The 25,448-nt window shown below is 34.8% G+C and overlaps 1 protein-coding gene across 2 annotated transcripts; it reads left to right on the top strand.

Annotated features, from left to right (window-relative positions):
• Positions 1-31: 31 nt before the first annotated feature.
• LOC134691453 (myotubularin-related protein 9-like) lies at positions 32-25,448 on the top strand. 2 transcript variants are annotated; one of them, XM_063551986.1, is made up of 16 exons: positions 50-95; positions 129-153; positions 9,004-9,172; positions 10,573-10,738; positions 11,416-11,567; positions 12,112-12,240; positions 13,103-13,259; positions 15,296-15,400; positions 15,716-15,841; positions 17,909-18,011; positions 18,898-19,036; positions 21,165-21,249; positions 23,037-23,106; positions 23,431-23,530; positions 24,004-24,131; positions 25,255-25,448. In XM_063551986.1, exons 3-16 carry the CDS (start codon positions 9,026-9,028, stop codon positions 25,337-25,339), a joined length of 1,692 nt encoding a protein of 563 aa, XP_063408056.1. In that variant the 5' UTR covers positions 50-95; positions 129-153; positions 9,004-9,025; the 3' UTR covers positions 25,340-25,448. The 2 variants fall into 2 exon arrangements, with proteins under 2 accessions (XP_063408057.1, XP_063408056.1); XM_063551987.1 differs by having other exon boundaries at positions 32-153.

The following is a 25,448-nucleotide window of genomic DNA, read 5'->3' as shown; positions in this document are numbered from 1 at the left end:
ATATATTTTTTGTACTCGTATTTGCCTCGGAAATAAAAGAGTTGTCTGCAACTTCCGGTCTAAAAAATTATGATAAATTTTCAGCACGAAACCAGCGACACCTACAGAATACAGAATACAGAAACCAGAAGCTGACTTTATATCTAAATCTAGGTATATTTACAAAACAAGTCATACCTGCCAACTGTCACTACTTGCGGGGGATTTCCCACATGTGGGTTCCCAAAGACTGAGAAATTTTACAAGAGCAATTTTGTCCACTATTTTAAACAAAACAATGAATTTTATCATGACTTTAAGTTTAAATAGGCTTTTGAAAGTATGAAGAATCACAAAAACAACATTGAAATGCATTTAAAAGCCCCCTTTAAGTTTTTTAAGGACTATGACAGCCATCTTGCACGCAAAACCTCTGGGCTTTAGTCTTTAAAAAGCATTTTAAAAAGATGGCAGATATATCTAGGTAATATGAGGCAGGCATTACCTGGGACGAAATCTATATGATTTTTTTTTTTTTTTAATTCAAACATATTTTAATTTCAAAATGAAAATACTGTAACGTTTCCTTTTTTGGTTCTGTTGTTCATGTTAGGTATTTAAGTTGTGACGTTATTAAAGTTTGTGATGTCATATGCAATGCAAACAAAGTAACACTAGGGGATATTCGCCTAATTGCGGACACTTTTTAAAATCTGGAAGTTTGGATACCGTAGAGGCCAATTGCGGACATACTGGTGGTTGCATTGGACAGGAAAGGATAGAGGGGTATCAAGCGGACTATTTCCCGCGGTTTTATGTCACCTCTCTTGATTAGTAGATTGAAAATACTTAAAACCCGCGGAAATGCGCAGTCGTGTAAATGCGGACATAGGGAGTTAAAATACGGACACATTGTCGTCAAATTGCGGACACTTATTTTTTTAACTACACTTGCCATTCAAAACGAAATTTATATGTCTATATATACGATTACCTTTCATGAATACCCTTTCATTGCATCTTAAAGCATGCCAGAGAATAGGTTTCGCACGTAAACTTGTAATACACGTGGAAAGGTGAAATAATAATAATCAAAAGTATAAATATCTCAAAAATGTAAATTATTAAATGATATAAGAAGCAGGTGCTATTTAGAAGCAGGAGCTATTTTGTGCTGACAAATTCTTTTGTGACTATTGTCCATCAAGATGCATACATGTACATGCAAATATACATGATGCTTTGGTGTTAATTATCGATTTCAAATCGCATGGTATTCGTTTCTATCATTTTTTAGATTCATAATCACTTTAAAATCAAGTAGTTCCAGAGGATAAGACGTCTTTGTGCTTCATATTTATTTGGTGACACTCCTCAATGTGGAGCCCTGTTGATTGTAATTGTATCTTTATTTCCATTTTTTTGTTTTGTTTTTATTTTATTTTTATTTTATTATTTTGTTATATGTTTTCTGTTTTTTTGGGGTCGTTTTTTTTCAGTATCTTTGAATTTTTCACACCAGCTGTTTTTAGATAAAATGAATAGCGTATGAAGAACATGTGTGGTACCTCATGCTGGTTCTTATACTATGGTGTTGTTTCATTCATATTTTACGTAGAATAAGACAAAGATTTCAGATGAATTATAGGACGATGCCTTCAAGATTGTTGTGCACACAGTTTGACAATATATGTATAGAAATCGATACAGTTTTGTCCTTGGTTTTTTTCATACAAAAATATATCAAATTTCATTCAAATAGAAGAAAAGTAAACAGGAATAAACATGGCACATGGTTGAGAATGACAGTAAGTACCATAGATGGGTTAAGATTTAACTACAAGGCAAGATACAAAATTACTTATCCATCGGCCTGTCTATTCAAGATTCATTCACCAATTTATCTTAAATGTACTTTGATGGATAGTGATCATACACAACCTTTTTAAATACGAATGGAAGAAACTCCATTAATTTCGATTTTCTTGTGGCGCAATTCGATTTATTTTTTTTAATGACCGATGGTGTCTTTTCTTGACTTTGTCAGTTTCCTTGTTTATGTTTGTTTTCCGATTCATCGGATTTTTTTCATGACAGAGACGGACAGACAGACAGACGAATGAATAAACAATGCCAATACTATTGTACGCTGGCAGGAAGTCAAAAGATATCATTAAAGCCGATGTAATGGTATTTAATTTGATCATATTTTTAAAAGTTTTATATACTGAATCATTTCTCCAAAAGTATGTCCTTGGCATTAATAAGTTCGTATGTCTCTTCTGTATTCATAATGTCCAACTCTTTATCTCTTCTACCTAATTGTCTAGCAATAAACACTATGCTGCTGGGTTCATTTTCTTTATCACTTTCAATAATTTCGCATAGTAGTGTTGATACATATACATGTTTTGATCAACATAATTATTTTATGAATAAACAGCAAACAGCATCATTTTCAAACAGCCACTCTTTTTGAGAAATTGTTGCAAATAAATTTTGGCAAATATTTTAGGTACATTTGATTTCATTCCATTTGCTCTTGCAAAAAGTCCGAAACATGTAGACATTCTGTAAAGACAGAGAGAGATAGACTTAAAAACCCAGCTTTGAGCAGGACGTTTTTCAGTTTTTTACCTAGTGAAGATGGGTGCAATTGGGTGTCTATTCTAAACATGCATGTATTTTAAGTCCTTGCCTGACTAATCAGCCCTTACATATTTGATGTGGGGTTCGTGCTGTTTATTTAGTTTTCTATGTTGTGTCATGTGTAGTATTGTTTAACTGAAGTTGTCTTTTTCATTTTTTGACATTGCGTGGTTAGCTTATTATCAATTTATAATTTTTTTATCTTTTTTTAATATCCCTCTGGTATCTTTCGTCTCTCTTTTCCCTTCCATTGTAAAGAAATGAAATAAGAGTATAGTAAAGTAAAGTTAAAACAGTTAAAGGAAGTATAGATCAAACAAATAATGTTCAACTATTTATTTTATTATTGTAGAAAGGTATAAAAAATAATGAAAAGTAATATTTCAATATGTATTTTCATTCTATTTGCTTTCGATTTAATCTTTTTTACCCCAAAAACATAAATATAAGGAACATTTGTGAATGCTGACAAAAAAGGGGAAGTAACTTCAGTTGTTTATAACACACAGTGTAATTATCTACGACCTAAAGCTAATTAAGGTACTTGTTAATTAACAGTGTGTTTGACACCAAAGCTGCCAAGGGAAGCCATGCACTCAATAGGTCACTTAGTTTGACAGTTTACACAGCTAGCTGAACTTCCTGTTCGTGGAAGAATTACGAATTTGCCGGTTTTTCCAAGGAAATTCACTTATGAAATAAATCTAAAGGCTATTAAAAAATCCATGTGAAAACGGGTCATTTTCGAAATTTCTTCAGGATTATTCAATGACCCGGCGGGTCTCCGGGATGACCCCTCATATGATTGGGAAATTCTCGGGTCAGTTGACAGGTATGCAATTGTAGTAAAAATCAGACTACCAAATGCATAATATTTGTAATATGAAGAATGAAATAAAAACAAATCAACCCAAATCTTTATTGAGATCATATTTATGTATTTGATTCGCATAATTACTGTATATATACATATACAAATGTACAAATGTATATAGATACTAAGATAATTTTGCGTATGTTCCACATCATGGTATCGACATCGCACCACTACACGTGGTGTTTAAAAAATCTTGTGTCCGCATTTCGGCTATCACATTATTTTCGGTAGTGTAAATGCGGACACTTGCTTTTCCATATTTTGTAATCATATTTAGACAAATAAGTAAAAAGAGTAAACAGAAATGTGTTCTTGAATATAATACGCAATGCCTTTTCTTTTCAACACATGAGATTACCATAATTACATGAATAATTGTGTATTGACTGTGACACGATGACTTGGGATTTTTTTCCAAATTTCCCGGGTTTCGAACATGTTGACATAAGCTATTTATAGCATGTACTTTCAATCACATAGTATGAAGGTAAATCGTAAGTTATGTACATGATATCATCATTGCAACAAAATAAAGCGTCAATAAAAAACAAAACACTTTTTTTCCAATATTTATTTTCTTCATTTTCCTCAAAATTTGATTGAAAAGTGTGAAATTCGATTTCCATCCGCATATCGCCGCTGTCCGCAATTAGGCGAATTTCCCCTATCACATCAAGTAACGTTTTTTCATATCATGGAATTATTAAAAATGAAATTGGTATTGTGTTCATTCCTATTTTATACTAGACTGATAAATATATATTTTACCCAAAGTTTCATGCAAATTAGACTGGGAAAAGGAAGTACACTGTAGATTTCTGCGCAAATGCAGGAATTAAAAAAAGTGACAAAAAAAAGTTAACGATTTTGAGTTGATGATCATGAATGATGATTAGTACAATGAAGAATTCGAGAAATTTTCCCGATTTTTTTATTTTATTTAAAAAAAAATTATTGATTTTTTCTACTGTTATACAGGACTTAGTCCCCTTATGAATGCTTAATTCACGTTGATGTTTGTTTAACAAGAGATGCATAATCCATTAAAGACACATGACTGTCTTTAAAATAAATTCAATAAATCGTGGTGAGGTCGCAGTATTAGCGGCATGAAAATATAGCTTTTCATTGTTATTACAATGGTACTACATCCTTATTTCGATTCTACAATGAACCCTGCTACAATTATACAACATTCCTATCTGCTTAATTTCTGAGTTCCATTTAGTCCAAGTTTGGTACAGGCAGAGTTAGTAAGTCTGAGTTTTCCATTAGCCAGAGCTTGTTTTAGTTAATTAGTCATGTTAGTCTGAATTTGCTATAGCCAGAGTTTTTTTTAGGCAAAGCTAGTTTTAGCCATGTTAGCCAGAATCTGTTGTAGGCAGAGTTAGAAAATCTTGAGTTCACTATAGCCTGAGTATATATTTTACTTTTAGGCAGAATTAGTATCTGAGTTCACTATAGTCTGAGATTATTTTAGATGGAGTTATTAAAAACAAACCATCAAAAGTAGATTTATCTTCAAAAACAAATGTTATAAGCAAATACCATATATTAAACAAACAATAGAAAGTATGACTTGGTTCATGCACAAAACGTTTAATGTCCATACAAATATCCTCCTTTGCCTTTCTAGATCATATGTAACACAAAAAAAAAATGTACTTATGTATTTATAATAGTAGCAAGATGGCTGTCATAGTCCTGAAAAACCTTAAAGGGGTTCAACAAATACATTTTAATGTTGTTTTTTGGATTCTTCATACTGTTATAAGCCTAAAGTCATTGTAAAATTGATTGTTTTGTGTAAATTGTGGACAAAATTGCTCTTTCAAAATTTCCAATTGGGAGCCTCCATGGGGGAAATCCCCCGCAAATAGTGACAGTTGGCAGGTATGGCAATGTATTCAGTCATCTTCTGTCATGTTTGTAGAGTCTGTACGCAGTCATCTCCTGTCATGTCCGTAGAGTCTGTGTGCAGTTGTCTCCTGTCATGTCCGTAGAGTCTGTGTGCAGTTGTCTCCTGTCATGTACTTAGAGTCTGTGTGCAGTCATCTCCTGTCATGTCCGTAGAGTCTGTATGCAGTCGTCTCCTGTCATGTCCGTAGAGTCTGTGTGCAGTTGTCTCCTGTCATGTACTTAGAGTCTGTGTGCAGTCATCTCCTGTCATGTCCGTAGAGTCTGTGTGCAGTCCTCTCCTGTCATGTACGTAGAGTCTGTGTGCAGTCCTCTCCTGTCATGTCCGTAGAGTCTGTGTGCAGTTGTCTCCTGTCATGTCTGTAGAGTCTATGTGCAGTCGTCTCCTGTCATGTCTGTAGAGTCTGTGCAGTCGTCTCCTGTCATGTCTGTAGAGTCTGTGCAGTCGTCTCCTGTCATGTCCGTAGAGTCTGTGCAGTCGTCTCCTGTCATGTCCGTAGAGTCTGTGTGCAGTTGTCTCCTGTCATGTCTGTAGAGTGTGTGCAGTCGTCTCCTGTCATGTCCGTAGAGTCTGTGCAGTCGTCTCCTGTCATGTCCGTAGAGTAGTGTGTGTGCAGTCATCTTCTGTCATGTCCGTAGAGTCTGTGTGCAGTCATCTTCTGTCATGTCCATAGAGTCTGTGTACAGTCGTCTCCTGTCATGTCCGTAGAGTGTGTGTGCAGTCATCTTCTGTCATGTCCATAGAGTCTGTGTACAGTCGTCTCCTGTCATGTCCGTAGAGTGTGTGTGCAGTCATCTTCTGTCATGTCCATAGAGTCTGTGTACAGTCATCTCCTGTCATGTCCGTAGAGTGTGTGTGCAGTCATCTTCTGTCATGTCCATAGAGTCTGTGTACAGTCGTCTCCTGTCATGTCTGTATAGTCTGTGTGCAGTCGTCTCCTGTCATGTCTGTAGAGTCTGTGCAGTCGTCTCCTGTCATGTCCATAGAGTGTGTGTGCAGTCATCTTCTGTCATGTCCATAGAGTCTGTGTGCAGTCGTCTCCTGTCATGTCTGTAGAGTCTGTGCAGTCGTCTCCTGTCATGTCCGTAGAGTCTGTGTGCAGTCATCTTCTGTCATGTCTGTAGAGTCTATGTGCAGTCGTCTCCTGTCATGTCCGTAGAGTCTGTATGCAGCCGTCTTCTGTCATGTCTGTAGAGTCTATGTGCAGTCGTCTCCTGTCATGTCCGTAGAGTCTGTGTGCAGTCATCTTCTGTCATGTCTGTAGAGTCTATGTGCAGTCGTCTCCTGTCATGTCCGTAGAGTGTGTGCAGTCGTCTCCTGTCATGTCCGTAGAGTCTGTGTGCAGTCATCTTCTGTCATGTCCGTAGAGTCTATGTGCAGTCGTCTCCTGTCATGTCCGTAGAGTGTGTGTAGTCGTTTCCTGTCTTGTCTGTAGAGTCTGTATGCAGTCGTCTCCTGTCATGTCCGTAGAGTCTGTGTGCAGTCTTCTCCTGTCATGTACTTAGAGTGAGTACAGTCATCTTCTGTAGAGTCTGTATGCAGTCGTCTCCTGTCATGTCCGTAGAGTGTGCAGTTGTCTCCTGTCATGTCCGTAGAGTCTGTGTGCAGTCGTCTCCTGTCATGTTCGTAGAGATTGATGTAGGCATCTTCTGTCATGTCAGTAGAGTCTGTGTGCAGTCGTCTCCTGTCATGTCTGTAGAGTGTGTGCAGTCATCTCCTGTCATGTCTGTAGAGTCTGTGCAGTCGTCTCCTGTCATGTCTGTAGAGTGTGTGCAGTCATCTCCTGTCATGTCCGTAGAGTCTGTGTGCAGTCGTCTCCTGTCATGTCCGTAGAGATTGTATGTAGGCATCTTCTGTCATGTCAGTAGAGTCTGTGTGCAGTCGTCTCCTGTCACGTCTGTAGCAGGGATGATTCCAGTTGTTTTCAAATGGGTCCCTTGACCATCAAAATTGGGAATTTTCATCCAATTGGGAATTTTTTCCGCATACAATCTATGATGACATAATATTATTTTCCTGGAAAAACGGAAATTGTATCAAGTTTCACCTGTTCCATAATGTGTGGATATCCTATTTCATCATGAATGACTCTATCAACATGTATTTTATAAAATGCTCAGACAGTTGGACTTTGATTTGAGAGCCAGGCAACAATTTTGATTTATATTTTTTATAAACATATTATAGAACCGGTTCTGTTGGGCGATGTGCTTTTACGAGATCGGCGCCCATTAAATTTATCAAAATTTACAAGTTTTACTCCCTGCCGAGGTCTGCTTTTAAACGACCCATTTTGACAAAAAGCATCTATCAGTCTATTATCGATATGCTTTTACGAGATCAAATACTCCCATAGCATTTTCTTCAATTTAATTGAAGGAAATGCTATGGGAGTATTTGATCTAGTAAAAGCATATTTCATTTGAAGGTCTGCTTTTACGAGAACAAAGTTGTTGAGAATTTATACGTCTCAGATAACCACATATAAAGGCAGCAACCATTTGATTTTCGGGGGGGGGGGGGGGGGGGGGCTATGTTTTTTTTCTGTACAAACTTTTTTTTTCGCTATCGGCGAAAAACAATCTATTTTTTTAGCGACAAACCGAAAACAAATTTTTCCTTTCAATTTTAGCATTACATATAGTGGCAGCTGAGGGTGAAACAAACAATTTTTTTTTCTCAGGGTCCAAAACAAATTATTTTTTTCACCAAAAACTGGAAACAAACTTTTTTTTCCAAAAAAAAACCATTGCCCCCCCCCCCCCCCCCCCCCCCCCCCCCCCCCAGAAAATCAAATGGTTGCTGCTTAATAACAATTATGATAACATACCTTATCTTAGCAATCTTCCATTTACCATCATTTTTATTCGGATCTTAAAACACTTTGAAGACAAATGGGGAAAATTGTAACTGCCTGAATCGGTGACGAAAACATTTCCGGAAAAAAACGATTTTTAAATAATTCTGAATTGGGAATTTGTTTTCACACATTTTTTGGGGGCCGCTGGAAGAATTGAGGGCTGCTTAGTGGCCCTAAACTATATAGTAGAATCATCCCTGCTGTAGAGTGTGTGCAGTCATCTCCTGTCATGTCTGTAGAGTCTGTATGCAGTCGTCTCCTGTCATGTCCATAGAGTCTGTGCAGTCGTCTCCTGTCATGTCTGTAGAGTCTGTATGCAGTCGTCTCCTGTCATGTCCGTAGTCTGTGTGCAGTCCTCTCCTGTCATGTCCGTAGAGTCTGTATGCAGTCGTCTCCTGTCATGTCTGTAGAGTCTGTGTGCAGTCGTCTCCTGTCATGTCCGTAGTCTGTGTGCAGTCGTCTCCTGTCATGTCCGTAGTCTGTGTGCAGTCGTCTCCTGTCATGTCCATAGAGTCTGTGTGCAGTCGTCTCCTGTCATGTCCATAGAGTCTGTATGCAGTCGTCTCCTGTCATGTCCGTAGTCTGTGTGCAGTCGTCTCCTGTCATGTCCATAGAGTCTGTGTGCAGTCGTCTCCTGTCATGTCCATAGAGTCTGTATGCAGTCGTCTTCTGTCATGTCTGTAGAGTCTGTATGCGTTCATTTATTTTTTTCTTTTGTAGTGTGTTCTACATGTTCTAAGAAATGGAATTTGCAGAATTTATCAAGACCCCTACAGTAGAGAATGTCTGTATGAAACGTCCTTTTACCAAACCAGTTACTGGTACACTTTGTATCACAGGGCATCATGTAATACTGTCCTCTAGATCAGAAAATCATGAGGAATTATGGGTAAGTTATAATAAGAGTCATCTATTGAACTCATACATGTTGTATCACAGGGCATCATGTAATACTGTCCTCAAGATCAGAAAATCATGAAGAGTTGTGGGTATGTTGTACAAATTAGTTAATAAACAAATACATAATAAAATGTGTTAAAAGAACACAAAAACTAGTGAAAGGTGTTTGAGGAAACAGCACTAAAAACGATTGCTTATGCTTGCAGGAAATAGATAATGTTTTTAATTTTATTATTTTATTTAAATTTTTTTAAATTTTCTACTGTTATACGGGACTTCGTTTTAGTTTCTTGTGTATAATTCGGAGTTTAGTATGACGTCCATTATCACCATCACTGTACTAGTATACACCTTTTTTAAGGGGCCAGCTGAAGGACACCTTCTCAATTTTATGTTTCAGTTCATTCTGTGCAATATATTACATGTATTATAAGGTACTAAGAATTCTAAAAAAAGAAATTTTGATACTTGAACTTACTTGTATTGTTTATTTCCGCTTGGAAATTACCACCCTGTGTCAAACATAGCTGACACCCCACATGTGGTATTCTTCATGGTGGTTTACATGTTGACGCATTGACATTTTAATTCAATATTTGCAGCATCATGATTATACTGTTATACTATCAAAACAACAAAAAGGCGAGACATATATATCTTTATCCCTGGCTTAGTATATTTCTAGGATTTTGATTGGTTAACACAAGTTGTTACAACACATTGCTACCCATTACATTGGGGAACTTCACATATGTTTTCCTTAGTTCCATGGTAGTTTATGAAATATGGAATTCTGTAGATTTTCCATGATGTCTGTGTAATTAGATACTTAATCCACTAATGATTTTACCCTATTATGCAGATCTTTTGCACTCATTTAAGTAAATGCATCACTTAACTCCCACATTGTCAATGAATGGGACTTCTGACCTAGCTATGCAAATGACCCACGTTAACGTCACACAGTTTATGACGTAACTCTCACAACATTGAGTGCCAAATTTGACCCATACCAGTTTATTTGTTTCTGGATTAAACACGTCTTTTATCTGACTACCTACCATACACTTACGTGACTTAGTTAAAAATAAGTCAAACTCACCATTTCAATAAAACTTTTTTAAATAATGAAAAAATACATTACTTTCACGTTCCACTTTGTGGTCGAATTTCTCTTAAAATCACCAGATTTGGACTAAGACTGGGGATAAATTCTATCTACGTTCATATCCGTAAATATGGATATTTTAACACCCTTCAGTACCATGTACACCCTACGGCTTTGCCCCAGGGTGTACTTGGATACTTCAGGGTGTTAAAATATCCATATCTACGGATATGAATGTAGATAACTTATAGTATTTACAGTTTATAAATATGTTATTCCAGCTTTTACACAGCGCTATTGACAGTACAGAGAAAAAAATGACCCAGTCCAATGGGAAATATATACTGATTCTGAAATGTAAAGACTTACAGATGATAGAGTTAGAATTCAATGGTGGTGATGACTGTTTAGATGTAGCATCATCGATAGAGAATCTGTCTCATGTTGGTAAGTGGTACAGAAGGAAAAGGGGAGAGAAATCTGTCTCATGTTGGTAAGTGGTCCACAAGGAAAAGGGGAGAGAAATTTGTCTAGTAAGTAGTACACAAGGAAAAGGGGAGAGAAACCTGTCTCATGTTGGTAAGTGGTACAGAAAGAAAAGGGGAGAGAAACTTGATTTATGTTGGTAAGTGGTACAGAAAGAAAAGGGGAGAGAAACCTGTCTCATGTTGGTAAGTGGTACACAAGGAAAAGGGGAGGGAAATCTGTCTCATGTTGGTAAGTTGTACGGAAGGAAAAGGGGAGGGAAATCTGTCTCATGTTGGTAAGTGGTACGGAAGGAAAAAAGGGGTCATATGAAACAATAAGCATTTGTCTTTCAATTTATATGAATTATATTTCAGGTTGAAAAAATTCTACAGAAAGTCTGTCACTGTCTGAAAATTGAGTTGTTATAAGAATAAAATAGATAAAAATTCATCTTTTATTTCGTAATTGCATGTTTCAAATTCAATTAAAGTCTTTTACATGTACATATATAGGATTATTGGTGCACTTGCAGGTCAATTCTGTTGCAGCTAATATGTGTAACCTGCTATGATGTAATGACATGGAAAATAGCCCTTCATGTTGTACAATAAAATTACAGTATAAACAGTTTTTGATAAGCGATAATTTATTTATAGATGATATTAGCTTGAAGTATCCATTTTTCTATCGAGCTGGATTTGAGCCATTAGAGGACGGCTGGCAGGCATTTTTACCAGAAAATGAATACACTAGGTTTAAAGATTGCTCTGAGGAATGGAGACTTAGTTATGTTAACAAAGATTATAAGGTATGTTACTTAAGGGTGAATACACCAGGTTTAAAGATTGCTGTTTGAATAAATAAGTGAACAAATTGTGACATATTGCAGGTGCATCAAATATCATTTGGAAGCCATTTTCATGTCCATGCTCTCTCTTCTAATTTTGTCAGTCTCTGAAACTACAAGGCTAATTTAAACTTAATTTAGTGGGAATAAAGTATTGTATTGCCCAATGTAAATCTCTAATTTCATGAATAACTTGCCTCCCAAAGGTAAGTTTTTATCTCAAAGAAATTAATATGGAGAAGTTTACTGTATTTTTTTTATTTTTTTTTACTTGAATATATTCCTATATTTGATTGAAATTACAGGTTTGTGCATCATATCCCCATGCTGTGAACTAGGAATATACCTAAAGTATTGTATTGCCCAATGTAAATCTCTAATTTGATGAATAACTTGCCTCCCAAAGGTAAGTTTTTATCTCAAAGAAATTAATATGGAGAAGTTTACTGTATTTTTTTTATTTTTTTTTACTTGAATATATTCCTATATTTGATTGATATTACAGGTTTGTGCATCCTATCCCCATGCTGTGATTGTACCTAAATCTATAGATGATGAAACAGTTATAAAGGCTTCCCAGTTCAGACAAAATGGCAGGTTCCCTGTTCTAAGTTATTATCACAGACAGACAAAGGTACCAGTATAAAAAAAATCTCTATTCATACATAATAGTAAATTCACTTTAGGTTAAGATAATATCTAGTTCAGCTGATTATTGCTCTATTTGTTCAAATATGATTACAAAGAAAAAAATCCCTGAAAATTGACAATTGATTTAATGTAAGGGAAGTGAAACTTCACCAAAGAAAAGAATCAGTTGACCATTTATTAATTTACAAAGTGAACTGTCCCATTGAACACATAGAATAGTTGCTGTACTCTGCATACCTGCCAACTTTTCAGAACACCCATGGGGGTTTTACATGCAAGAGGATTCTTGTGGTCCCAAAATACCTTCAAGGGGGCCTTCAAATGCATTTTAATGTTGTTTTTTGGCTTCTTCATACTTTTAATACCCAATATCATTTATGAAATTAACTGTTTTGTTTAAAATTGTGGACAAAAATTGAAAATTGCTCTTTCAAAATTTCTATTTGGGAGCTTTCATGGGGGAAATCCCCTGCATATAGTGACAGTTGGCAGGTATGACTCTGTGAAGTTAAATTAATCATTATGGGATTTTTTCTTTCTTGGAAAAAAAACCAATCAATTATTCATTTGATTAATTTTGTTGTACAAATATCAACTCTAAGTTATAAAAACATGAAAACAATATTGAAAAATGTACATTTAAATGGCCAAGTGAACACAAACTGAATTTTTGGAAAGGTTCGACAGGTTATTTGTGATTAACATTACTTTAAACTGTGAATGTACACTTCTAAATAAAAATTAATTTGATCTTTTTCTCTTTTTTTGCTCCTGTCGGAGAGATAATTTGAGGTTCTTCAAATTTATGACCATGATTAATTAATATTTGTTATTCCTTCTTCCAGGCTGTGATGATGAGGTGTAGTCAACCATTGACAGGAATGAACAACAAAAGATGTAAAGAAGATGAACGAATGGTCAATTCTGTAATGGGGCGGGGCAACAAAGGTTATATCATAGACACAAGGTCACCTTCTGCTGCTAAATCAGCACAGAATAAAGGTAAAGTGAAATCTGTAATGGGGCGAGGCAACAAAGGTTATATCATAGACAGGAGGTCACCTTCTGCTGCTAAATCAGCACAGAATTAAGGTATAGTGAAATCTGAAATGGGGCGGGGCAACAAACAGTTTCGTATAAAAAAACTAGGGGTTATTCCCCGACTAAAAATAGACTTGGAGGGAAGTCCCTTTTTATCAACATGATTGGTAAAAAAGTATCATGTTTTTTATATTTGATTGTAAAAATAAGTTAAATAGCTTCAATTAAAACAGGTTGAATGATTAAAATATTTTTAAAAAATTTGATTAAATACACATGTTTTAAGGGGAGACAAACTGTAAACATCCTGTATTTTTTTTGGCAGTGAAAAGTGCAACACTTATTTGCACCCACTGTAGCTCTTTTCTGAGCAGGCGAACGTAGCCTGAAGCATAAATTTTTAGAAAGACCAGGTAAAAACCTATGAAATTCATACAGTTTTGAATATGAAAAATGTGCATGTATCATGTCTGCATTGGTGTGCACATGGCCTGATTTCATGTTTTTTATGCATAGATTAGGCAATGTTTTTCCCATTTTCTCTGGATATAACTTTTTGGTACTATTAAAAGTACAATTTATTTTTATTTCATTATAAACTAGAGAAAATTCTGATTCTAATGATATCTAGTTTTATACAAGTATCTTCATTAACATTAACACCACTAAGGGTCAATTATAGATGGTCCCTCAAAATATGACGTCATAGAAAAAAACTGTTGATTGCACCCTAAATCAGCACAGAATAAAGGTATAGTGAAATCTGTAATGGGGCAGGGCAACAAAGGTTATATCATAGACACAAGGTCACCTTCTGCTGCTAAATCAGCACAGAATAAAGGTATAGTGAAATCTGTAATGGGGCGGGGCAACAAATGTTATATCATAGACACAAGGTCACCTTCTGCTGCTAAATCAGCACAGAATTAAGGTATAGTGAAATCTGTAATGGGGCGGGGCAACAAAGGTTATATCATAGACACAAGGTCACCTTCTACTGCTAAATCAGCACAGAATAAAGGTATGGTAAAATCTGTAATGAGGCGGGGCAACAAAGGTTATATCATAGACACAAGGTCACCTTCTGCTGCTAAATCAGCACAGAATTAAGGTATAGTGAAATCTGTAATGGGGCTGGGCAACAAAGGTTATATCATAGACACAAGGTCACCTTCTGCTGCTAAATCAGCAGAGAATAAAGGTATAGTGAAATCTGTTATGGGGCGGGGCAACAAAGGTTATATCATAGACACAATGTCACCTTCTGCTGCTAAATCAGCACAAAATAAAGGTATGGTAAAATCTGTAATTGGGCGGGTCAACTTAGTTAATATTATAGACACAAAATCAGCTCATTTTGAAGCAGAGTTTCTAAGTTATATCTGAGAAAATGTCCTATAAAGACACTCTCACTCGGAGTTACCGCAGTTGAGACATTTTCCTAATACAAGGGAGATAACCCAAATTGAACCATATTCCATTGCTAACTTTAAATACATTGTTAGCTGCTACAGAAATGTTTGTCATGGATTATGTGCATTTGTTTTGTCAGTATGGATATCACTGATTTTTATGCCCCACCTAGGAGCATTTTTTGTAAGTTGGTCCCTTCGTTCTTCTGTCTGTCTATTTGTTTGTCTGTCCCAATTCAGGTAAGTTTTTTTGGTACAGGTAATTTATGCTGAAGTTTAAAAGTTCAATCAATTTGAAATATAGTCATGATAGTACACATTTTCCCTACGAAGATCTTTCTGATTTCAACATCAAATTGTAAAGTTTTGACCCTAATTTCAACTAAACAAAGAAAATGATAGTGAGAGGTGGGCATCCATGAACTATGGACTCATTCTTGTTTATTTTATTTTCTCTTAATTCTAAGTCAATTTTGAGAGATGGAAGCTTTAATTTTTGTAGAAAATGGATTAGAAACTGTCATATCTTTGTTGAACTCTTTTATATATATAACAAATTTCATACTAAATGGATTTCTGTTTTAGGTGGAGGTTATGAACCTGAAGTATATTATCCACAGTGGAGACGGATACATCAGTCTGTGGATAGGAGACAAGCTTTCCATGACTCACTCATCAAATTGATGGAATGTACGTTTATTTGACATCAATACTAATTTATACAGAACTTCAAGTTTCCTGCTCATTGTTCTTACCACATAAAACATATAAAAAATAAAATTGATTTGCTATGACAAAAAATATTTTGTTGATCATTTGTGTGTAAAATTGAATAAAAAATATTTTGAATTATAAATATATATAAATTTTAATTTTGAGAATGGTAGTTTAAGTGCACAGATTTCAACAAAAAGTGATTAATAGCTGTTTTTTTAAATTGCTTCCTCATTGTGTGGTGCCCTTGGTGACATGTCAGATGTTTAGTTTGTAATGTTTCAATTTCAGCATCCCTTGACAACACCAGTAGTATGGACAAATGGCTATCAAAGTTAGAATCCAGTAACTGGTTATCACATGTCAAAGATATACTAACCTGTGCTTGTACTGTAGCACAGTGTATAGATTCTGAAGGTATGATTCTAATGTGTACTTGTAAATATGAAATTGTGGGGAGGGACAATTTTTTCTAATTTTAGAATTCAGAAATTAAAAAGAAAATTTCTTCAAATATTTATTTTTTGCAAAAAAGAGGTATTAACAATTCTTAGTTCTTTGACTACAGTTATTCTGTGTCAGAAACCTATTTGTGTCAAATATTTAATTACAATCCAAATTCAAACCTGTATCAAGCGCGAATATTGTGTCCATTTTTTCCCCACCTGTTCAGGGTTGGACCTTTGTGGTCATAACCAGCTGCGTTCAGGGAAGCAGTTAATTGTTGTATTCTTACAGGGCTGCAGTATTGGTCCATGAATCTCAGGGATTTGATACAACACAGGATTACCTCCCCTGTGCTAGTCAATCATTTATAATTGAGTTTTTGTTGTTGTCTTTTTACAGGGGCTTCAGTATTGGTCCATGGATCTGAGGGATTTGATACAACACAGGATTACCTCCCCTGTGCTAGTCCATCCCACTATAATTGAGTTATTGTTGTTGTACATTACAGGGGCTTCAGTATTGGTCCATGGATCTGAGGGATTTGATACAACACAGGATTACCTCCCCTGTGCTAGTCCATCACTCTATAATTGAGTTATTGTTGTTGTATTTTACAGGAGCTTCAGTATTGGTTCATGGATCTGAGGGATTTGATACAACACAGGATTACCTCCCCTGTGCTAGTCCATCACTCTATAATTGAGTTATTGTTGTTGTATTTTACAGGGGCTTCAGTATTGGTCCATGGATCTGAGGGATTTGATACAACACAGGATTACCTCCCCTGTGCTAGTCCATCACTCTATAATTGAGTTATTGTTGTTGTATGTTACAGGGGCTTCAGTATTGGTCCATGGATCTGAGGGATTTGATACAACACAGGATTACCTCCCCTGTGCTAGTCCATCACTCTATAATTAAGTTATTGTTGTTGTATTTTTACAGGGGCTTCAGTATTGGTCCATGGATCTGAGGGATTTGATACAACACAGGATTACCTCCCCTGTGCTAGTCCATCACTCTATAATTGAGTTATTGTTGTTGTATATTACAGGGGCTTCAGTATTGGTCCATGGATCTGAGGGATTTGATACAACACAGGATTACCTCCCCTGTGCTAGTCCATCACTCTATAATTAAGTTATTGTTGTTGTATTTTTACAGGGGCTTCAGTATTGGTCCATGGATCTGAGGGATTTGATACAACACAGGATTACCTCCCCTGTGCTAGTCCATCACTCTATAATTAAGTTATTGTTGTTGTATTTTTACAGGGGCTTCAGTATTGGTCCATGGATCTGAGGGATTTGATACAACACAGGATTACCTCCCCTGTGCTAGTCCATCACACTATAAATGAGTTATTGTTGTTGTATTTTACAAGGGCTTCGGTATTGGTCCATGGATCTGAGGGATTTGATACAACACAGGATTACCTCCCCTGTGCTAGTCCATCACTCTATAATTGAGTTATTGTTGTTGTATTTTACAGGGGCTTCAGTATTGGTCCATGGATCTGAGGGATTTGATACAACATAGGATTACCTCCCCTGTGCTAGTCCATCACTCTATAATTGAGTTATTGTTGTTGTATGTTACAGGGGCTTCAGTATTGGTCCATGGATCTCAGGGATTTGATACAACACAGGATTACCTCCCCTGTGCTAGTCCATCACTCTTTAATTGAGTTTTTGTTGTTGTATTTTACAGTGGCTTCAGTATTGGTCCATGGATCTGAGGGATTTGATACAACACAGGATTACCTCCCCTGTGTTAGTCCATCACTCTATAATTGAGTTATTGTTGTTGTATGTTACAGGGGCTTCAGTATTGGTCCATGGATCTCAGGGATTTGATACAACACAGGATTACCTCCCCTGTGCTAGTCCATCACTCTATAATTGAGTTATTGTTGTTGTATTTTACAGGGGCTTCAGTATTGGTCCATGGATCTGAGGGATTTGATACAACACAGGATTACCTCCCCTGTGCTAGTCCATCACTCTTTAATTGAGTTTTTGTTGTTGTATTTTACAGGGGCTTCAGTATTGGTCCATGGATCTGAGGGATTTGATACAACTTTACAGGTTACCTCCCTTGTACAACTTATATTGGACCATGACTGTAGGACCATTAATGGGTAAACAACTTTAGATTAGTTGGTCTATTCAAGCAGTTATTACCAATATTTAAAAAATAAACTTCAATTAAGGATGTACTAAGTTGAGGTTAGGTAAAATTTAATAAATTAAGAAATTAAAATTTATACTATTAGCTGGTCATCAATTAAGGATAAAATTAAGCTAAAAATATTGATAGACCATGGACCTCCTTTTCGAGATATTTGAGATTTAAAATATGGCGGGAAAAGACTAACTCAGACTTTTACCTTATATTTGCATTGGTATTATTGGGTCTCAAAACAAAAGAAAGAAAATTAAGAATCTTCTAAAATTTTGTTAAATGACCTTTCATGAGGTGGTTAATCTTATATGAGATAATAAATGGGTGTTATGGGGCAAAATATTTTACATTGTGTTGTATGGCAAAACACCAAGGAGTCCGAACATTTGACACAAATTCCAAAACCTCACCTAAGTACATCTTTTTAAATATGACTTAATGCAAATATTTGTTTAATTTTTAATGTCAGGTAACATTGTTCTTTAAATTTATAAAAAGAAAATGAAAGAAGATGCTACAATTTCACACAACCAACATTTTATTTTATGTATAGACCTGCCATTTGACATGTTAATTTACTCCATAATTTTAAACCTTTTATTGGTGGGCATGAATGGTTAAATTATAATATTTGTTTGATGACCTTTGACCCAATTTGGTCCTAATTGTATTTATTTATAAATTTGTAGCCTATATTACAAGGTGGACATCAATTTACTGACCTTTGACCCAAGTTGGTCCAAATCGTATTTATATATAGATTTGAAGTCTAGATTACAAGGTGGTCATCCATTTACTGACCTTTGTCCTAAGTTAGTCCTAATCTTATTTATTCGTTTTAGATTTGAAGCCTTAGTAGAACGTGAATGGTTACAAGGAGGACATCCATTTGCTGACCGCTGTTCCAAATCAGCATTTGCCATTACTAAACAGAGAAGTGAATCTCCTATTTTTCTTCTCTTTTTAGATTGTGTCTGGCAGGTTAGTATATTCATAGTTTTCTCAATAAATTAATATTCCATGGCACATAAAGCAAATACTATAAATTATTTTGAATTGAATATTTCATGGCAAATGAATTATAGTCCAGTCAAACTCAGTTTGAACCTCAAACTAATTGCAACAGAAAATATGTAAGTTCTTATCTATAGCATTTAGCCCCAAATATACACAGAAAAAAGTTCCATAAAATCTTGCTTTATGAAAACTCAAAATCAGCGGAAATTAACATTGGAAAGGGTGATAACTCCACAAAAATGAATCTTTTTAGCTCACCTTGCCCAAAGGCCAAGAGAGCTTTTCTCATCACTTGGCGTCACACGTCCGATGTCGTCCGGCGTCGTTAACTTTTACAAAAATCTTCTCCTCTGAAACTGCTGGGCCAAAGTTAACTAAACTTGGCCACAATCATCATTGGGGTATCTTGTTTGAAAAATGTGTCTGGTGACCTGGCCAACCATCCAAGATGGCCGCCATGGCTAAAAATAGAACATAGGGGTAAAATGTAGATTTTTGCTTATAACTCTGAAACCAAAGCATTGAGATAAAATCTGACATGAAGTTAAATTGTTTATTAGGTCATTATCTATCTGCCCCAAACTTTTCAGACCAATCCGGCATTTTGTTGTTGGGTTGCTGCACCTGAATTGGTAATATTAAGAAAATTTTACAGCTTTTGATTATTATCTTGAATACTATTATGGATAGAGATAAACTATAAACAGCAATAATGTACAGCAAAGAAAGAGCTACAAATAAGTCAACATGACAAAAGTGGTCAATTGACCTCTTAAGGAGTTATTGCCCTTTATAGTAAATTTTTAACAATTTTCATATATTTTGTAAATTTACAAAATATTTTCCACTGTCACTTCTGGGCCAAGTTCATTATAGATAGAGATAATTGTAGCAGCAAGATTGTTCAGTAAAGTAAGATCTACAAACACATCACCAACACCAAAACACAATTTTGTGATGAATCCATCTGTGTCCTTTGTTTAATATGCACATAGACCTAGTTGAGCGACTCAGGATCTACTAGTTTATTAATATTTCTGCATTTTTTGCAGAGTTATATCCCATTTCAATGCAAATCTCCATAGGAATTTTAAAATCGTTTTTGTTTGTTTTCCTCAAGTAAGATTTTAATGGACTCTTTTCTGTGTATATTTGGGGTATAATGCTAAAAATTAAAACTTAAAAAAAATAAAAAAATCTTCTGTTGCAATTACTTCAAGGTAAGGGTTAAATTTATGCTAGATTGACTAGACTATTATTTTGAAATTAACCACTCATTTTACCTGTATCAACATTTGCACCTTTCCTTTTTTGTGGAGATTACATAGGTTAGTTTATAGATATTAGGTATGCAGTTGTACATTTTGTATTGGAATCATTATTCTTGAGGAAGGTGATAGGGACCTGCACATTCAGTCATGATCCACTTTGAATGCTTTGAGGATTACATGTTAAAGTTTTGCAATTTTAATTTCCTAGCCTTGAATTTGACAGTTGTAGGTAATTAATCCTACATTTTATTGCAGTAAAACATTTCTGTTTCATAAAGTCTTGGGTATTTCAAAGCACCATTATTTTTTTATTTGGGATTTCTATAGCATATTTTGTAAACTTGAGGTTACATGGTTACTAAACCTTGTACACAGATTAAATAAGGGGAAAAATTTGATTGGTTAACTTCCAGTGATGGTTATTTTCTTATATGCAATGAAATGTTATGTGAAATTTCTTATTTAGTACTGGACAGGATAAAACTTTACTCATGCCAAGTATTTCTTTATTTGAAACAAAGATAAATTCTGCACATTTTTTTGAAAAGTGCAAATTTAACAACTTTTTAGACTAAAAGGGGGAAATTAATTGTGGTATTACACCTATACTCATGAATTTTCACTCTGTGTTTAAGACCCATTGTTGGCCATGGGCTGTTTTCTCTTTAGTCGTGTTGTCTCTTTGAACTATTCACTCTTTCCATTAAGATACAAAATGTAACAGAAAGGCACATGGACTAAAAATCGATTAAACTATCTTCATGGGTGTCTTAGATACTCAGAAACAGACATTTTATACTGCTGTGTTGTTTACATTGTAGATATGGCAACAGTTTCCTTGTTCATTTGAGTTCAATGAAGAGTTTCTTGTCCTGCTGTTTGAACACACCTACTCCTCACAATTTGGTAAGTAATATAATAAGTAGATAACAGAAGCTTGCTTCCACTTAATCTTGTTGAACTTCAGAACTACAATGTAATAAGAAGGAGATAAACATCTGCATTTGTCTTTGGAGAAATCACCAGGTAATATAATCTTTAGTCAGAAGTCATCAGGCATGGTAACCTTAATTCTAATGCAATTCGTTTGTAACGATAATTTTTATTGGATGTTCACGATATTTTGAAGACCATTTATATATAGATTGAATGGTTGTACACTAGTAATTTTTGGGGCCCTTTATAGCTTGTTTTTCGTTGTGAGCCAAGGCTCTTTGATGAAGGATGTACCTTGACCTACAATGGATTACTTTTATAAATTGTTACTTGGATGGAGAGTTGTCTTATTGGCACTCATACCACATCTTCCTATATCCATTTATGAAAAAAATGTATCAGTCATGTATAAATATAAGTTAATCTAGTGTCAGCCATTAATACCCTATCAACCATGTGTCAGCCATTAATACCCTATCAACCATGTGTCAGCCAAATATTACATGTGTCAACCAGTTTGTTTTCCCCTGATTTTGTGGTTAAAGTGTAACGATACCGCCTCGTCGTAATTATAGGTTTTGGGTTGGACTAGCTCAAACAACAAAAACACGTCTTACGTTGACGACATTTAATAAAAGAGCGAGTAAAACAAAAAGGCGTTTCCGGACATCACTTCTACAATTCCGTAAAACATATAAAACTGAATTACACATATTTAAAACATATATATCTAAATATATAACATCCCCTGGCAGAAAGAAAATTTCCAATGAATTTTTGCATATATATGGAATTCAGATTCACAATCAAATAAAAATACATGATCAATATTACAACATTCTTTCTAACTTTCAAAATATTCAAAATTCTCGATCTTTCAATATATATCTTAACGAACAAGTAACTGGTATGGATAACTTGGTGGAATAAGCATCTTGGAACAAATTGCGGAGTACTACATGTATAAAAATATCTTGTTCGTCATAAACGTGACAGTTAAATATCATATGATATAAAATACTATGAAATCACCAGAGTCCTTACTCTTATTTTGTAGATAAATGCTAAACGTGATAAATTATGCACACTTTCAAAGAGTCTCACACAAAAATACAATTCAAGACCAGCTCATAAAATCTCATGCACTCTGAATTTCTCGTGAACCATACTACTCACAGCAATACTACTCAGGTTATTCGTGATTAACATATAAAAGTCATTGACAGATATTCATACAATCTCATTTGGTTATCTATGCCTTACTATTCCAATTTCCATGTTTTGGGGTTATTCAACTTGTTTCATTATCAATTTGAAACTTTTGAACTAGAAGCGTTATGAAAAACTACATACAAATACAATACGCATAATTTTAAATTCAAAACGGGGGAGAAAAACAAAAAGTAAATCTTCTAGCTACACGTTCTAAAGTCAATGAATTTGCCTTTCAAAGTAATTCAGGCTAACTGCCCTTAAAGTCTAATAAAAGCTTCAATACAAGACAAAAACATGTTAATCTATCAAACAAAATTATTCATGTTATCAATAATCAATACAAAATACAATATTTCAATAATATGACGACATTTAATAAAAGAGCAAGTAAAACAAAAAGGCGTTTCCGGACATCACTTGTACAATTCCGTAAAACATATAAAACTGAATTACACATATATAAAACATATATATCTAAATATATAACAAAAGGAACAGTCTTTTTGTGCTTGTTGTTATTGGATATTTTGTACTATTTTTAGGTACATTCCTGTGCAATAATGAAAAGGAAAGAAAAGAGTGTAAATTGTCCTCAAGAACAGTCTCTTTATGGTAATTGAAGAAAAGTATTAATTTAGTTATCCTTTATCTAGAAAAAAACCCATAAAAGGCTACAACTATCTTGTTTCTAGTCATTATTCATCAAGAAAACACTTTGTCCTTTTAAGTTTGTGATTAGGTTACACATGAGATACACATAGGTTACACATGAGATACACGTAGGTTACACATGAGATACATGTGTTACTTGTTTACTGTAAAAGTGTTTAAGCACTGAATTGTTGATTAAACTTATTCTTTTAGAACTCTTTAGTTTGAATGCTGGGATTTTAGAATGGCCTTGGTAACATTTTTAACCTATAACTTTATTTACAGGACATATTTAGCAAGACCAGAAGTTTTACAGAAGTATCTTAATCCTATGTATGATCCTAATCCACGAGTTATATGGCCCTCTGTAGCTCCACAAAGTTTGGTATGTAATATAGCATTTCTCTTAATTTAATTAACCATATACATTATGCAAATATCATAGCTGAAGTACCCTGAAAAGTAGGTTTTTATGCTCCCCCTAGCTTCATTATGTTTTTCAGTTTGTGCGTCCATTTGTCTGTCTTTTTGTCCAACCTCATGTTAAAGTTTTTGGTCAAGATAGTTTTTGATGAAGTTGAAGTCCAATTAACTTGAAACTTAGTTCACATGTTTCCTATGCTATGATCTTTCTAATTTTAATGCCAAAGAGTTTTTCCCCAAATTTTAGGGTCCACTGAACATAAAAGTAGTTTGGGTGGGGCATCTGTATTCTATGGACACATTCTTGTTTGTAATAATACTTACTTCTTTACCTCATTTTTTGTACCTGTTGTAAGTGTATTAAATTTTACATCCTCACACACTTTTATCTGATTTCTGTCTATTCAAGATATTCAGTTATTTTTGTTTTTGCAGGTGTTGTGGTCTGGGTTATACCAGAGATCTATAATTGACCAATCAAAACAGAAGGAGGCTTGGCAGGAAGTCAGTAAAATAAGAGAGTATGACAAGGAATTAAGGTCAAAGGTCACCAAACTAAGGAGGTAACCATACTTACTACATAGTGATATTAAAAAGATATAAATATGAAGTTAAAGCTCATATTTGTCTCATTTTGTTGTTTTGTGAAAAATGAAGAAATTATTATACCAAACAACCATTAAACATGATAACCACTGAAATATAACACAGAAGATTGAAGCCAAATAATGATACAGTTATGACTTTTGTGAATTCTGATCCATGATTCCACATAGCTGTTACCATCTATAAAAATGGCAATATATTTAATAAAAAGTTATGATAATAACTGTAAAGTTTCAATTGCAACCAATCTAACCGTCACCATGTGACCTTCAACAATGAGCAAAGCCCATACCCCATAGTCAGCTATAAAAGACCCTGAAATGTCAAATGTAAAACAAATAAAACGAAAAAACTTACGACCTAATTTATGTAAAAAAATTTTATCAAAAAGCAAATATGTAACACAGCAACAGCAACACGGAAGGGTACTTGTACATCCCAACAACAAAAAGACACTTAAGTACAGATCTGAAAGTTCTTGCAGACTTGGGACAGACACATACATAATAGAATGTGGCGGGGTTAAACATGTAAGTGGGATTTCAACCCTCACCTAACCTGGAAAGTACAAAATAAGAACGAAGTATAAAAAGCAGTCAAAAAAGGCTTAACTTGTCAGATGGATACAAATAGAAATATATCTAACAAAAACAAAGGTACTTGTACATTCCACCAACAAAAAGTAAAAATAGACAACATATTAGATGTCCAATAGGACAAGTGATTTGATAATCATCAAATTAGAAGTTATTTCTTTTATCGATGATTTGATGGTAGCAAATTAAGTTTATTGGCTACATGTTAGCCAATCAATGCCATCAGAGCTTGAAATGAATTATTTTTATCTCCATTCTATTGAAATTGACAGAAACCAACATCAAATCATGCATTGAAAATCTGTCATAAGTTGCCTTTGTTTGCTAATACATTTTCATAGCATCAATTTTGAATTGACACTATGAAAATTGATAACATATCCAATGAAAATGAACAATGTTGCATTAGAATGATTAATTGATTGATTGATTTTTGGTTGATTGTTATTGCTGATAATATACGACTGCTGTTATTTTATTTCAGACAACTTGCCTCATTAGAAAGAGAAGCACTAGGAGTTGGACTGATTCTTCCCTCAGAACTTGGTGTTGATTGTATACCAGAATGAGGTCAATATTCAGGACAAACTTTGCTGGACTTATTTATGATATATATATCTACAGATTTTAAATACCAGGATAGACACTTTCACATTCCATCTTGTCTTAAGGATGTAA

This window comes from Mytilus trossulus, chromosome 11 (assembly GCF_036588685.1).
Source record: "Mytilus trossulus isolate FHL-02 chromosome 11, PNRI_Mtr1.1.1.hap1, whole genome shotgun sequence".
Classification (NCBI taxonomy): Eukaryota; Metazoa; Mollusca; class Bivalvia; order Mytilida; family Mytilidae; genus Mytilus; species Mytilus trossulus.
The sequence above is the reverse complement of the archived record's forward strand: the minus strand, read 5'-3'. Positions and strand labels throughout refer to the sequence as shown.

Bases quoted from the DNA above. Each gene is read 5' to 3' on its own strand.
- LOC134691453 (XM_063551987.1), top strand. From the start codon at position 9,026: ATGGAATTTGCAGAATTTATCAAGACCCCTACAGTAGAGAATGTCTGT. The intron at 11,568-12,111 runs GTATGTTACTTA...TTGATATTACAG, and splicing joins ATGTTAACAAAGATTATAAG to GTTTGTGCATCCTATCCCCA. The intron at 19,037-21,164 runs GTTAGTATATTC...TTTACATTGTAG, and splicing joins TTTTAGATTGTGTCTGGCAG to ATATGGCAACAGTTTCCTTG.